Source organism: Anomaloglossus baeobatrachus, chromosome 1, assembly GCF_048569485.1.
Source record: "Anomaloglossus baeobatrachus isolate aAnoBae1 chromosome 1, aAnoBae1.hap1, whole genome shotgun sequence".
Taxonomy (NCBI): domain Eukaryota; kingdom Metazoa; phylum Chordata; class Amphibia; order Anura; family Aromobatidae; genus Anomaloglossus; species Anomaloglossus baeobatrachus.
The window spans coordinates 630,819,613-630,835,418 of NC_134353.1; the positions used below are offsets into that span (position 1 = coordinate 630,819,613).

General features: G+C 48.8%; 1 protein-coding gene across 2 annotated transcripts in view; it reads right to left on the reverse strand.

Annotated features, from left to right (window-relative positions):
- Positions 1 to 5,138: 5,138 nt before the first annotated feature.
- DCAF11 (DDB1 and CUL4 associated factor 11) overlaps positions 5,139 to 15,806 on the reverse strand; it is a 156,533-nt gene continuing 145,865 nt past the window's right edge. For both annotated transcript variants that reach the window (XM_075319090.1, XM_075319082.1), the window contains one exon: positions 5,139 to 5,563. In XM_075319090.1, the coding sequence (XP_075175205.1) occupies positions 5,447 to 5,563 (117 nt within the window). In that variant the 3' untranslated portion in view covers positions 5,139 to 5,446. The remainder of the gene's footprint in view (positions 5,564 to 15,806) is intronic.

Consider the following 15,806-nt stretch of genomic DNA (forward strand, 5'->3'; position numbering starts at 1 on the left):
TGAAGCGCTCTCCGCTGGCAGGTATGAAGACACTTGTCGGAAAGTACCTCTAATGGACTTTGAAACTCCCCGGCTTAGTCAAGATGTTCTATTCTTTTTTTAAACCCAGGCATCTAATTGTAGATTCAATGAGACATTCTCCATGAGAAGAAATCGCCTTTCAGAATTAAAAATATTTTTCTACAAATACCAATGTATCTGGGCAATGATTGATCATTCATGTAATAAGCCTAATCCCCTCAGCATTAAAATTTAGAGACCCAATCTTGGAACATTCAGATTCCTTAATCCAACAGCTCCTGGAAAATGTATATGAAGCAGACTCTAGGAAGATATAAAGTGCTTTAGAATACGCTCAGCTTCCCAATACACATGGATGTGTTCCCATACAGTGCCATGAAAAAGTATTCATACCATGTGAACTTTTCCACATTTTTTTCACGTTACACTCACAAATGTATTTTATTGGGATAACAAGTATTTGTGAAGTGTAAGACAATGTGCCCACAGAAGAAAATACCTGCGGATTTTGCCACGGAAAACCTGCGGATTTTTCAGACAAATCCGCAGGTTTACACAAGTACAGACACTCCCCATGTTATCCTATGGGATTTGGGGAGGGCTGTATCAATGCTGCGGTATGTGCGGCTGCTGAAAACGCTGCGGATTTCCCGCAGCCGCATGAAACTGCATGTCAATTGCTACTGCGGATTGTTCCGCGCCATCTCTATACTTATCTGCCTTGATTGAAGACACCGGAGACTCTTCCTTCGGTGTAGAAGAACGGGACGAAACCAGGAGTGGGCTGCAAGAGATGGGCGGAGCTCGTCCAGGCCCCGCCCATCTACTCCAGGAGTTTGCTGGAAACCAAGTTGCTGTGCGATACAGGTAAGTATGAACTCACTGATCATTGCAGCACTTGTTCTGCATTGAGGATGCAGTGCTCAAACCAGAATGCCCGCAGCATATCCGCAGGACATTCCACTGGACTGCCGCACCAAAAATGCAGCACAACTCAGACAAAGTTGTGCTGCGGATTTCTGGGCGCTCCTGCGGAATGTCCTGCGGATATAGCCGCAGGCCACTTTCCCCGTGGGCACATGGCCTAAGGGTCTATGCGCACTGGGAAAATGTTTTTCTTAAGTAAAATCCGCACCCTCTGGCAGAATTCCGCATCCGCAAAAAAAAAAAACCGCAGCCAAAATCCGCATGCGGTTTTACTGCTGTTTGTTGCGTTTTTTTCCGTGGCTTGGTCCTTGCGGTTTTTAACCATTATCTATGGCAAAACTGCAGGTACCTGGGGAAAAGAAGTGACATGCTACTTCTCTTTTTGCTGCACAAATTCTGCAGCAAAACCTGTAGGGAAAAAAAACACAACATGCGCACAGTATTTTGGATTTTCCATAGATTTTGCTGGGGAATGACTGCAGAAAGGTTATGAACAAAAATTGCAAATCCGCGGCAAAAAGTGCAGAGTGCGCACAGGGCCTTAAGAAGATGGTGCATGGTTTTCTAAATATTTTTAAAATATAAATATGTAAATTGTTTTGTGCATTTTTATTCAGCGCCCTGTAGTATGACCAATTGCCTACAAAAGTCACTTAATTACTGTGTTTCCTGAAAAGGTCAACCCTCAAAATAAGTCCTAGCAGGATTTTTCAAGCTTTTTGGGAGTATGCTTAAAATATAAGCCCTGGTTACAGGTTCATTTTCAGTATCCTGAAATAGGGCTTGGGCAGCCGTTTCAGGATATGTAACTTTTTATTGCTGTACGTTGTCTCATTGTGTTGCTGTAATTTAAGCCCCGGAAAAATTATAGTGGCGAGCTGGCTGTTAATGCAAAATAAATATTCACCCCTTCCCCCATGAATTATCCGCTCACCGCTGCATAGCAATACATGCTGTCACTCTCAGATCAGGATAGTAGATGTCCGGTCCGAGGACTGTGATGTGAGCCTCGGGCGAGTAATTCGGCAGTCTAACTGCACCCAATCATTGACGCTGGGGCAGAGTGATGAATATTCATTTTGCATTAATAGCCAGTGCGCGACTATAAATTTTCCGTGGCTTTCAGCAACACAACGGGGCAACGTACAGCTATAAAATTTAGATATTCTGAAAGGGCTGCCAAAGCCCTATTTCAGTATACAATGTATTAGTATGGTACACAAAAATGACCCGAAAGATTCGTTTGAGAACATTAGGGATCAAACCGCATTGTGAAAATTATGGAACACACCAGACAGGTCAGGGATAAAGTTCTGAAGAGTAAAGCAGGGCTAGAGTATATATATATATATATATATATATATATATATATATATATATATATAAAAAAATAGTCTAAGCTCTGAACATCTCACTGAGCACTGTTCAATCCATCATCCAAAATTGGAATATGGCACAACTGCAAAACTACTAAGACATGGCCGTCCACCTAAATGAACATCCCAAGCAAGGAGCGCACTAATTAAGAGAAGCAGCCAAGAGGCCCTTAGTCACTCTCAAGGAGCTGCAGAGATCCACAACACAGGTGGTAGAACCTGTCCATAAAGACAACTATTAGTTGTATACTCCACAAATCTGGCTTTTATAGAAGAGTGGCAAGGAGGCCATTTCTAAAAGCAATATACCATAAGAAGCCCCGTTTGCAGTTTACAAAAAGCCACGTAAGGGACACAGCTGGCATTTGGAAAAACACCATCCTCACCATCAAACATGGTGGTAGCTGGTCAAAGTTGATGGGAAGATGGATGGAGCTAAATACAGGGCAATCCTGGAGGAAAACCTGTTAGAGGTAACTAAGTCCCATTGAGAATCTGTGGCAAAACTTGAAAATTGCTGGTCACAGACAAGCTCCATCCATTCTCACTGAGCTAGAGTGATTATATAAAGAAGAATGCGTACATATTTTAGCCTCTATAAGTGCAAAGCTGGTGGACACTGAATATAAATTCACCTCACAATTTTCAGATTTATAGTTTTAAAATATTTAGAAAACAATGTATAATTTTCTTTACACTTCACAAATACTTTCTACTTTGTGTTGTATATCACATAAGATCCCACTAAAATACAATTACGTTTGTGGGTGTAACGTGAAAAAAAATGTGAAAAATGTCACAAGATTGGATTACTTTTTGACGGCACTGTACAGTTTCTCAAGCTTCTCCATTCTGACAGTCCGTGAAAATTGAATAGCACTTAGATGTTATCCAAGGGTGGTTGATTTTTTTCATGGACTCATTGACTTGCAGTGCCAATTTTGATCGGATCCAAGGATGAAAATCTGAGATGTCTCGGTAATTTTCCGTGGACCTCTCGATCAGCTAAAAATTTGTTGTTACTAAGAAATGTAAAACAAAAATAAAAACATGAAAAATATGATAAAATTCCTGTCTCATTAATAGATAGTGAATCTACATACTTTCTATGACAAAATATTGTATGTCTGGGTCTTTTTTTGTCATCTGGCAATGTTATTGCATCTCTGACATGGGATGAAAAAAAAATGAAAGCTGTATTGTCATTACTAGGATGAAAGCCCAAAAAACATCAAAGCACAGAAGCAAGAAAAGAAGTATTGCCTCAGGGACACAAAAGCTCTTCTCACAGGCGGTTGGTAGATTAACTTCTGATAGCTGAACATGGAAATAAGATTTTAAACTACTGTTTTTTCATTTCTGAAAGAAAGAGGCTCATTTTTTAATGTTTTATCAAACCTTTAAGTGTCAAAAATCTGTGTAGGAAATCTGTGGAATCAGAGACAATGATTACTCAAAAGGCTGCTATTATTAAAGTGGTTGCCCCCTATTTTAACATTGATTGACTATCCTTAGGGGTACTTTGCACGCTGCGACATCGCAAGCCGATTGTAGCGATGCCAAGCGCGATAGTCCCCGCCCCCATTGCGATATCTTGTGATAGCTGCCGTAGCGAACATTATCGCTACGGCAGCTTCACACGCACTTACCTGCCCTGCGACGTCGCACTGGCCGGCGACTCGCTTCCTTCCTAAGGGGGCGGGTCGGGCGGCGTCACAGCGACATCACACGGCAGGCGGCCAATAGAAGTAGAGGGGCGGAGATGAGCGGGACGTAAACATCCCGCCCACCTCCTTCCTTCCGCATTGCAGGCGGGACGCAGGTAAGGAGATGTTCCTCGCTCCTGCGGCTTCATACACAGCGATGTGTGCTGCCGCAGGAACAAGGAACAACATCGTACCTGTCGCTGCAGCGAAATTATGGAAATGACCGACACTACACAGATCACCGTTTTTTGACGATTTTGCGATCGTTTCTCGGTGCTTCTAGGCTTTACACGTTGCGACGTCGTTACCGGCGCCGGATGTGCGTCACTTTCGATTTGACCCCGACAATATCGCAGTAGCGCTGTCGCAACGTGCAAAGTACCCATTAGGATCGCTCATCAATGTCTGATCGTCTGGGGTCCGACGCCCTGCACCGATCTGCTATGTTCAGTCCCGAAGGCGGCAGCACGCAGCCGGAAATGCTCAGCTCCGTCTTCTGATAGTGGCCGTGGCCGGATACTGCACATTCGCCTCCCACTCAGATCAATAGGAGGCGGATGTGCAGTGCCCGACCTCGACAACTATCAGGAGACGGAGCAGCACCAGAGCTGAGCATTTCCGGCTCCCTGCTGCCGCGACTGAGAACAGCTGATCGGAGGGGGTGCGGGGTGTTGGACAACGGCCGATCAGACATTGATGATCTATCCTAAGGATAGGATATGATTGTAAAAGTAGTGGAGAACCCCTTTAAGCCCACACTCTGTCCATGTGCTCACGTAACTGCTTGAGGGCAGTCTTTTCAGCAATCGATAGGGATTTTAAGACCCAAACCCTCACCAACCTCCAGAACGTTTAAAGGGGGAATAACGCACGCATAAATAAACAATTATAAGTATCCTAAAAAACCTTCTGTTTCTCATTTCTGAGCTTCTAAAATCATGTGACAACAGACCTCACAGTAAGCAAACAGGTTAAAATATATCCATATTTAGATCCAGACTTCAATTTACTGGTCTGGAGTTGCTTGTAACATTAATATTAATGTCTGTAAAAATCAAAAATTCCAAATATTGGACACATTTGTTTATACTAAAAAGTAAATATACAATTAATTTGGGACAGGTTTATTATAGAAATTAAAGCCAGCAAACAACACACCATAATGCATCTCTGTTCCACTCTATGTGAATAACAGGTGTCATTGCTGTCCCAGAATCCCACCACCAGAACTCACACCAGTCATTATCTTGGTCAGCAAGGTGCAATAGTCCTTAGTTATTTCAATTCTGAAGAAGAAATCTATTCTTCATTTCATTACATTCACCAAACTACACATACTAAGCATAAATTTATTGATGTCCCGTTTATCTTCAATTTGATAGCAAGCCAAAGTGTGTTAGTGGTCATTGCAGTTGGCTACCAGGAGGAGGAACTGCTAGCGGGACTTCCTTCAGACTCCAGTGGTGGGGTGCGTAAATCCTCTTCATAAAATTCAGACTGACGGTGATCCCAGACTCTAACTGTGCCATCCCACTGGAAATACAAGAAAAGTATTGTCAATTTCTGCCAGTCTGACAAATAATGAAGATCCATCAGTAAGTTGCAGAACGGTTTGCTTTTTTTTTTTTAGTAGAATTGGGACCAATATAAAGATAAAACACCCTGTAATCTGAATTCTGTAGTGCGATCGCGTCTCCTCTTTGTTTACATGGAGATGTGACTTCCAAACTGGCATGTTACCTTCCTGCTGCAGTGAAATTTCGACTATAGTGACCTCATATCAAGAAACCATTGCAGTCAGCAAGAATGTATCTTCAGTATGGTCATGGTGAGGATCAGTGAACACCAATGTGGGAACACCAAGGAATGTAAGAGGCAAGTATACTGTAAATGTGTTTACTTTTTCACTAGGCCATGTTTTGTAACCAAGAAGACCCCCTCTCATATATCTACTTTCATGCACTCCGTCACAATATTTTTCCAAGTTACGACACTTTTTTTATCCTGGGAAAGCCCCTTTACTTTTTTCAACATATACAAGCTGCTAACTAGAGATGAGCAAATATATTTTGAGTGGAATTCTACTTGAACACAAAAATCTACATTTTGCAAAAACGTGGATTCAGGAAAATGGTGGCTGCTATTTTTCTGCACCGTAGATCGCCATAAAAAAGAGAATTTTGTTACTTACCGTAAATTCTTTTTCTTATAGTTCCGTATTGGGAGACCCATACCATGGGTGTTTCGCTTCTGCCTCCGGAGGACACACAAAGTACTACACTTAAAAGTGTAGCTCCTCCCTCTGAGCTTATACACCCCCTGGTAGCCAGTCCTAGCCAGTTTAGTGCAAAAGCTGAAGGAGAATAGCCACCCACAAGTAGAACCGAGTAAGAACCGGAACAACCGGAGACTCTGTCCACGACAACAGCCGGTGATAACACACGGAACAAGAAAATTGCCAACAGGCAACAGGGAGGGAGCTGGGTTTCCCAATACGGAACTATAAGAAAAAGAATTTACGGTAAGTAACAAAATTCTCTTTTTCTTTATCGTTCCTTTGGGAGACCCATACCATGGGACGTTCCAAAGCTGTCCCTGGGTGGGAATAAACAGAAAAACTAAGAAGTAGGCGGAGCCTAACTTCACAAGTGGGCGACAGCCGCCTGAAGGATGCGTCTGCCCAAGCTCGCATCTGCCGAAGCATGAGCATGCACTTGGTAGTGCTTCGAAAAGGTATGCAGGCTAGTCCAAGTGGCAGCCTGACAGACTTGTTGAGCCGTAGCCTGGTGCCTAAAAGCCCAAGAGGCACCGACAGCTCTGGTCGAGTGTGCTTTGATCCCCGGCGGGGGAGGCACCTGAGTACTCTGGTAGGCGTCCGAAATGGTCGATCTAATCCAACGGGCCAAGGTCGGGTTAGAAGCAGAGAGACCCTTGCGCCGCCCTGTGGTTAGCACAAAAAGAGAGGTGCACCGCCTAAGCGCAGCGGTGCGAGACACATAAATCCGGAGAGCACGCACCAGATCTAGAGTATGCAGCGCTTTCTCAAAGCGATGAACAGGGGCCGGACAGAAGGAAGGCAAGGAAATATCCTGGTTAAGGTGGAAGGGAGAGACCACCTTAGGAAGAAAGTCCTGGGTCGGACGGAGAACTACCTTGTCTTGGTGAAAAACCAAAAAAGGTGACTCCGAGGAGAGCGCAGCCAAATCAGAGACTCTCCTGAGAGAAGTTATGGCAACTAGAAAGGCCACCTTTTGAGAAAGACGATACAAAGCAACCTCCCTAAGGGGCTCGAAAGGGGGTTTCTGCAATACCGTGAGGACCAAGTTAAGGTCCCAGGGATCCAAGGGCCGCCGATAAGGCGGAATGATGTGAGACGCACCTTGCATGAAGGTGCGGACCTGAGCCAGCCGGGCGAGACGCCGCTGGAACAGCACTGATAGAGCTGAGACTTGTCCCTTGAGAGAGTTGAGGGACAGTCCTAGCTGCAGACCGGACTGTAAAAAAAAGAGAATTTTGTTTACTTACCGTAAATTCTTTTTCTTATAGTTCCGACATGGGAGACCCAGACCATGGGTGTATAGCTTCTGCCTCCGGAGGACACACAAAGTACTACACTAAAAAGTGTAGCTCCTCCCTCCTAGCATATACACCCACTGGATAACCAAATATAGCCAGTTTAGTGCAAAAGCTGAAGGAGGACATCCACCCACAAGTAGAGATAGAGCAAAACCCGGAAAAACCGGAACCTCTGTCTACAACAACAGCCGGTGAAAACACACGGAACAAGAAAACTGCCAACAGGCAACAGGGAGGGTGCTGGGTCTCCCATGTCGGAACTATAAGAAAAAGAATTTACGGTAAGTAAACAAAATTCTCTTTTTCTTCATCGTTCCTTATGGGAGACCCAGACCATGGGACGTCTCAAAGCAGTTCATGGGTGGGAATAAACAGAAAACTGAGAAGTAGGCGAAACCTAACTTCACAAATGGGCGACAGCCGCCTGAAGGATGCGTCTGCCCAAGCTTGCATCTGCCGAAGCATGAGCATGCACTTGGTAGTGCTTCGAAAAGGTATGCAGACTGGACCAAGTGGCAGCCTGACAGACCTGCTGAGCCGTAGCCTGGTGCCTGAAAGCCCAAGAGGCACCGACAGCTCTGGTCGAGTGTGCCTTGATCCCCGGCGGGGGAGGCACTTGAGTACACTGGTAGGCATCGGAAATGGCCGACCTAATCCAGCGAGCTAGGGTCGGCTTAGAAGCCGAGAGGCCCTTACGCTAACCAGTGGTCAGCACAAAGAGAGAGGTGCACCGCCTAAGAGCAGCGGTGCGAGACACATAGATCCGGAGCGCCCGCACCAGATCCAGAGTATGCAACGCTTTTTCAAAGCGATGAACAGGAGCCGGACAAAAGGAAGGCAGGGAAATATCCTGGTTAAGGTGGAAAGGAGATACCACCTTAGGAAGAAAGTCCGGAGACGAACGAAGAACCACCTTATCTTGGTGAAAAACCAAAAAAGGTGACTCCGAGGAGAGCGCAGCCAAATCAGAGACTCTCCTGAGGGAAGTTATGGCCACTAGAAAGACCACTTTCTGTGAAAGACGAGACAAAGAAACCTCCCTAAGTGGCTCAAAAGGGGGTTTCTGCAAGGCCGTGAGGACCAGATTAAGGTCCCAGGGATCCAGAGGCCGCCGGTAAGGCGGAATGATGTGAGATGCGCCCTGCATGAAGGTGCGCACCTGAGCCAGCCGGGCGATACGCCGCTGGAACAACACTTACAGAGCCGAGACCTGTCCCTTGAGGGAATTGAGGGATAGTCCTAGCTGCAGACCAGACTGCAGGAAGGACAGAAGGGTCGGCAGGGAAAAAGGCCAAGGGGCATGGCCGGAAGAATGACACCAGGACAGGAAAATTCTCCAAGTCCTGTGGTAAATTTTGGCCGAGGAAGACTTCCGAGCCTGAGTCATAGTGGAGATGACTTCGGGAGGAATGCCGGAAGCCGTCAGGATCCAGGACTCAAGAGCCACGCCGTCAATCTGAGAACTGCAGAATTCTGGCGGAAAAACGGACCTTGTGAGAGAAGGTCTGGGCGGTCCGGGAGATGCCACGGCACCTCTACGAACAGACGGAGCAGGTCTGGGTACCAAGCTCGCCTGGGCCAGTCTGGAGCAATGAGTATGACCCGACGGCCCTCCATTCTGATCTTGCGCAGGACTCTGGGCAAGAGAACTAGAGGGGGAAACACATAACACAGACGGAACTGGGACCAATCCTGAACCAGCGCGTCCGCTGCAAAGGCCTGAGGATCGTGGGAGCGAGCCACGTAAACCGGGACCTTGTTGTTGTGCCGGGATGCCATTAGATCCACTTCCGGAGTGCCCCACTTGCGGCAGATCGACCGGAACACTGCCGGATGCAGAGCCCACTCGCCGTTGTCCACGGTTTGACGGCTGAGATAATCTGCCTCCCAGTTTTCTACGCCTGGGATGTGGACTGCGGATATGGTGGACTTGGAGTCCTCCGTCCACTGAAGGATGCGTTGAACCTCCAACATTGCCAGGCGGCTGCGAGTCCCGCCCTGGTGATTGATGTAGGCAACTGCTGTCGCGTTGTCTGACTGGACTCGAATGTGCTTGCCCGCCAACAGGTGGTGAAAGGCTACGAGAGCTAAGAACACAGCTCTGATTTCCAGCACATTGATCGAGAGGGCTGATTCGGACGGAGTCCAAGTGCCCTGTGCTCGGTGGTGGAGAAATACTGCTCCCCAGCCGGATAGACTGGCATCCGTGGTGAGGATCACCCAGGACGGGGCCAGGAAGGAGCGTCCCTGAGACAGAGAGAGGGGCCGAAGCCACCACTGAAGAGAGCTCCTGGTCTGTGGCGACAGAGCCACCAACCTGTGCAAGGAAGAAGTCCGCTTGTCCCAACAGCGGAGAATGTCCAGCTGCAGAGGACGCAGATGGAACTGGGCAAAGGGAACCGCTTCCATTGACGCCACCATCTGACCCAGCACCTGCATGAGGTGCCTGATGGAATGACGGCGGGGCCTCAACAGAGAGCGCACCGCCAGATGGAGGGACTGCTGTTTGACTAAGGGCAGCTTGACAAGTGCCGGCAGAGTCTCGAATTGCATCCATAGGTACGTGAGTTTTTGGGTCGGGGTCAGAGTGGACTTGGGCAGATTGACAAGCCACTCGAATTGAACAAGAGTGGCGAGAGTGAGCGAGACACTCCGCTGACAGTCTGCGCTGGATGAAGCCTTGACAAGAAGGTCGTCCAGGTAAGGAATCACTGCCAACCCCTGGAGGTGCAGAACCGCAACCACTGCTGCCATGACCTTGGTAAATACTCGAGGGGCCGTGGCTAACCCGAAGGGGAGAGCCACGAATTGGAAATGTTCCTCTCCGATTGCAAAACTTAGCCAACGCTGGTGTGAAACTGCAATTGGCACATGCAGATAGGCATCTCTGATGTCGATGGATGCCAGGAAATCTCCTTGGGTCATTGAGGCAATGACTGATCGCAGAGACTCCATGCGAAAGTGCCGCACCTGAACATGCTTGTTGAGAAGCTTGAGATCCAGGATGGGCCGGAAGGACCCGTCCTTTTTGGGGACTAGGAAGAGATTTGAGTAAAAACCTCTGAACCGTTCCCTGGCGGGAACCGGTACAATCACTCCGCTGGCCTGCAAGGATGCCACGGCCTGAGAGAAGGCGGCGGCCTTGGAGCAGGGGGGAGTTGACAGAAAATATCTGTTTGGCGGGCTGGAAGAGAACTCTATCCTGTAGCCATGGGAGATGATATCCCGCACCCACTGATCGGAGACGTGTTGAAACCACACGTCGCCAAAGTGGGAGAGCCTGCCACCGACCAAGGACGTTGCTGGCTCGGCCAGATAGTCAAGAGGAGGCTGCCTTGGTGGCAGCAGCTCCTGCGGACTTTTGTGGACGCGGCTTCTTGCGCCAGGTGGGCTTCTGGTCCTTGGCTGAGTTAGTGGACGAGGCCGAGGGCTTAGAGGACGACCAGTTAGAGGAACGAAAGGAACGAAACCTCGACTGGTTCCTGCCCTGGACAGGTTTCCTGGTTTTAGTCTGTGGCAAGGAAGTACTCTTCCCGCCAGTAGCCTCCTTAATTATTTCATCCAGTTGTTCACCGAACAGCCTGGACCCAGCAAATGGGAGCCCAGCAAGGTACTTCTTTGAGGAAGCATCTGCCCTCCACTGTCGAAGCCACAAGATCCTGCGGATAGCGAGGGAATTAGCGGAGGCCACCGCAGTGCGGTGAGAGGCCTCCAGCATGGCAGACATGGCGTAGGCTGAAAAGGCTGAAGCCTGGGAAGTTAAGGCAACCAATTCAGGCATAGAGTCCCTAGTGAGGGAATGCATCTCCTCTAGGGAAGCAGAGATGGCTTTGAGAGCCCACACTGCTGCAAAGGATGGGGAGAACGAGGCCCCTGCCGCCTCATAGACAGACTTGGCCAGGAGGTCAACCTGGCGGTCAGTGGGATCCTTAAGTGAGGTGCCATCAGCCACAGATACAACTGTCCGGGCTGAGAGTCTAGACACCGGAGGGTCTACCTTTGGTGAGTGAGCCCACTCCTTGACCACCTCTGGTGGAAAAGGATAACGATCATCAGAACCACGCTTTGGGAAACGTTTGTCAGGACAGGCTCTGGGCTTGGACACAGTGGCTTGAAAACTGGAGTGGTTAAAGAACACACTCCTTGTTCTCTTAGGCAAGGTAAACTGGTGCTTTTCTGCCAGAGAGGGTTGCTCCTCTGATACTGGCGGATTGAGGTCCAGTACAGAATTAATGGACGCAATCAAATCACTCACATCTGCATCACCCTCGGTCAGATCAATGGGGCACATGGAGGTAGCGTCCGAGCCCCCAGTAAAGATATCCTCCTCGTCCTGCGGGTCGGCTCGTGAATCGGAGCGGCGGGACGAGGAAGGAGAGGGATCCCTGCGTCTCCTCTTAGGAGGACGGTGTCTGGGAGCAGATGAAGAATCCTCTGTGAGCTCTGCAGAGCGAGCCGAAGCAGCAGAGGCGCCCTGAGAAGGGGGCTGATGCAAGGTTAGCAGAGTCCGGGACAGCTGTCCCATGGAGTCGGCGAAGGACTGGGAGATAGACTTAGAAAACAATTCTACCCAAGCCAGGGGTTCAGCCACCGGGGCTGGAGCAGCCGGAGGGACCACTGGGGAGACTCCAGGCTGAGGCACCACCATGTTAGAGCAGGCATCACAATGAGGATATGTGCTCGGTTCAGGCAGTACGAGCTTACATGCAGTGCATATTGAGTACAGCTTTGCAGCCTTGCTCCTAGTGTGAGACATGCTGCTGAGGTGGAGGCTCTGCAGTAAAGAATACACTCCTTCAGAATGACCCCCAGAGAGTGTATAAGAAAGTCCACAAACCAGAGGTTGTGGCTTACCAGACCGTTTTGTGTGCCCTCCGGATTCCACAGCTCGGACCCCCAGACAGATTATAATAATAATAATAATAATCTTTATTTCTATAGCGCCAACATATTCCGTAGCGCTTTACAATTCAGGAGGATCATATACAAACAAGTAACAGTTATAGAAATACAATATTTAGAGGGGAAAAAAATACAACCCTGCTCGTGAGAGCTTACAATCTACAATGAGATGGGGGGAGAGGCAAGGTTCAAGTGCTTATTTACAATGACAATCCAACCATCTCACGGAAATGGGGCTGGATAATGGTTTCCTGGACCAGTGGGCCCGAGCCTTGAGATGCCTTTGGGTGCCATGGAGTTTGATGTGGAGCTATGTTGTGAGAGGTTGTAGAGGGACTATGTGAATCGAATCTGATTAGGGAGTGTGATAGGCCGCCCTAAAAAGATGCGTCTTTAGGGTGCGTCTGAAGCTGAGTAAGTTGTGATTTGTCCTAACTTCTTGGGGTAGAGCGTTCCAGAGGGTTGGTGCAGCTCGGAAGAAGTCTTGGATCCGGGAGTGGGAGGTTCGAATTAGTGTGGATGTTAGTCGAAAGTCGCTTGCAGAGCGTAGAGAACGGGTGGACTGATAGACAGAGAGGAGGGTGGAGATGTAGGAGGGTGCTGCACTGTGGAGAGCTTTGTGGGCGAGAACAAGCAGTTTGAATTGGATCCTATGATATATGGGCAGCCAGTGCAATGACTGGCACAGAGCAGAGGCATCCGAGTAGCGGTTAGCCAGATAGGTGACCCTGGCTGCTGCATTAAGGATTGACTGTAGAGGAGAGAGTCTAGTTAGGGGGAGACCAATTAATAGAGAGTTACAGTAGTCCAAGCGAGAGTGGATCAGGGCCACGGTGAGGGTTTTTGTCGTTTCCATTGTGAGAAAGGGGCGGATTCTAGAGATGTTCTTGAGGTGCAAGCGGCAGGTGCGGGCAAGAGATTGTATGTGGGAGGTGAAGGAGAGATCAGTGTCAAGTATAACCCCCAGGCAGCGGGCTTGCGGCCTAGGACTTATCGTTGTGCCACACACAGAGAGGGAGATGTCAGGTTGAGGAAAGTTGGAAGATGGAGGGAAAAGAAGAAGTTCAGTTTTGGAAAGGTTAAGTTTCAGATAGAGAGCAGACATGACATTGCAAACTGCAGTCAGGCAGTCACTGGTGTTCTGTAGTACAGCGGGGGTGAGCTCAGGGGAGGAGGTGTATAGCTGTGTGTCATCAGCATAAAGATGGTACTGAAAGCCAAATCTGCTGATGGTCTGACCAATTGGGGCAGTGTAGAGGGAGAAAAGAAGAGGGCCAAGGACTGAACCTTGAGGGACCCCAACAGTGAGAGGAAGAGGAGAAGATGTGGAGCCAGCAAATGATACACTGAATGAGCGGCCAGAAAGATAGGATGAGAACCAGGAAAGAACAGTGTCCTTTAGGCCGATAGAGTGGAGCATAGAGAGAAGGAGATGGTGGTCAACAGTGTCAAAGGCAGCAGAAAGATCAAGAAGAATAAGCAGAGAGTGGTCACCGTTACGTTTTGCTGTCAATAGGTCATTGGTCACTTTGACAAGGGCAGTTTCTGTTGAGTGTAAAGGGCGGAAGCCAGACTGTAAAGGATCTAGAAGAGAGTGAGAGGAGAGGTAGCGGGTGAGGCGAGAGTAGACCAGGCGCTCCAAGAGTTTAGAGATGAAGGAGAGATTGGAGACTGGTCTGTAGTTGCTTGTGCAGGACGGATCGAGAGAAGGTTTTTTTAATAATGGAGTAATGATAGAGTGTTTGAGGGAGGAGGGGAAGATACCCGAAGAGAGAGAGAGATTGAAGATTTTAGTTAGGTGAGTGGCGACAACCGGAGAGAGGGACTGGAGTAGAGGTGTGGGGAAGGGATCAGTAGGGCAAGTTGTAGGACGAGAGGAGGATAGGAGCCTGGAGACTTCCTCCTCTGTGACTGGGTCAAATGTGGAAAGTGAGCTGGATGGAATATGGGGAGGGATGGGATTCACAGGGCTTGGTGGCTGGGAGCTGATCTCTTGGCGGATGTTTTTAATTTTCTCTGTGAAATACGAGGCCAGGTCATCAGCATGAAGGGCTGTGACAGGGGTCTGTACTTTGGGACTGAGGAGGGAGTGAAAGGTGTCAAAGAGTTTTTTTGGATTGTTGGCAAGTGAGGAAACAAGGTTGGTGAAGTAGGTCTGTTTGGCGAGGTGAAGGGAATAGTTATAGGTCCTTAACATGAACTTGTAGTGGATGAAGTTTTCTGGTGTGCGGGTTTTCCTCCATAGGCGTTCGGCGCTCCTGGAGCATCGCTGGAGAAATCGAGTTTGTGATGTGAGCCAGGGCTGTTTTACTCTGTGTTTGGTCTTTCTGAGGGTGAGGGGCGCTACTTGGTCTAGCGTAGTCCTGAGTGTGTCATTGTAGTGCTTTACAGCCAGATCAGGACAGGAAAGTGAGGATATAGGGGACAGTGATGTGTGTAAAGAGTCTGAAAGTGTCTGAGAATCGATGGCCTGTAGGTTTCTGAATGTGTGATTGGTGGGAGTGTGCTGGGGCGGACGAGGGTTTGTGAGCTTGAAGGAGAGGATGTTGTGGTCAGAGAGGGGAAGAGGTGAGTTGTCAAAGTCAGAGATTGAGCAGAGGCGGATAAAGACCAGGTCAAGGGTGTTACCATCTTCATGTGTCTCAGAGGATGAGAGCTGTGAGAGGCCAAGGGAGGTGGTGAGAGATAGAAGCTGGGATGCAGAAGGGGAGGAGGGGCTGTTCATGGGGATGTTAAAGTCTCCTAGGATCAGGGTTGGTAACTCTGAGGACATAAAGTGTGACAGCCAGGCTGAAAAGTGGTCAAGGAACTGGGTGGGTGAGCCTGGTGGACGGTATATGACAGCTACTCTGAGGGAGAGGGGATGGAAGAGCCTGATGGTGTGGACCTCAAAGGATGGGAATGAGAGTGATGGAGCTGGGGGGATGACCTGGAAAGTGCACTGTGGGGACAGTAGTAAGCCTACTCCACCACCATGTCTGTTTCCAGGTCTTGGTGAATGGGAAAAGTGTAAACCACCATGAGAGATGGCAGCAGGGGAAGTAGTATCAGAATCCTGAATCCAGGTTTCAGATTGCAGAGATGCAGCAGCCAGCGCCGATCAGTGTGAGAACGCTGATAAAATGGCGCCGGAGTGAGGAGGGGGGGGCGGGGCCTAGTCCAAGAGCGGGAACCGGAGGGCCAAGGGGATATACAGGGGAGGGGAACCTCTCCTCAGAGAGGAGTGTCCTCCCCTGTGCTGAACGGCCGGTGGGCGGCGCCGCACTGTCCCTCTGCATGACTGACATGCAGGGGCAGT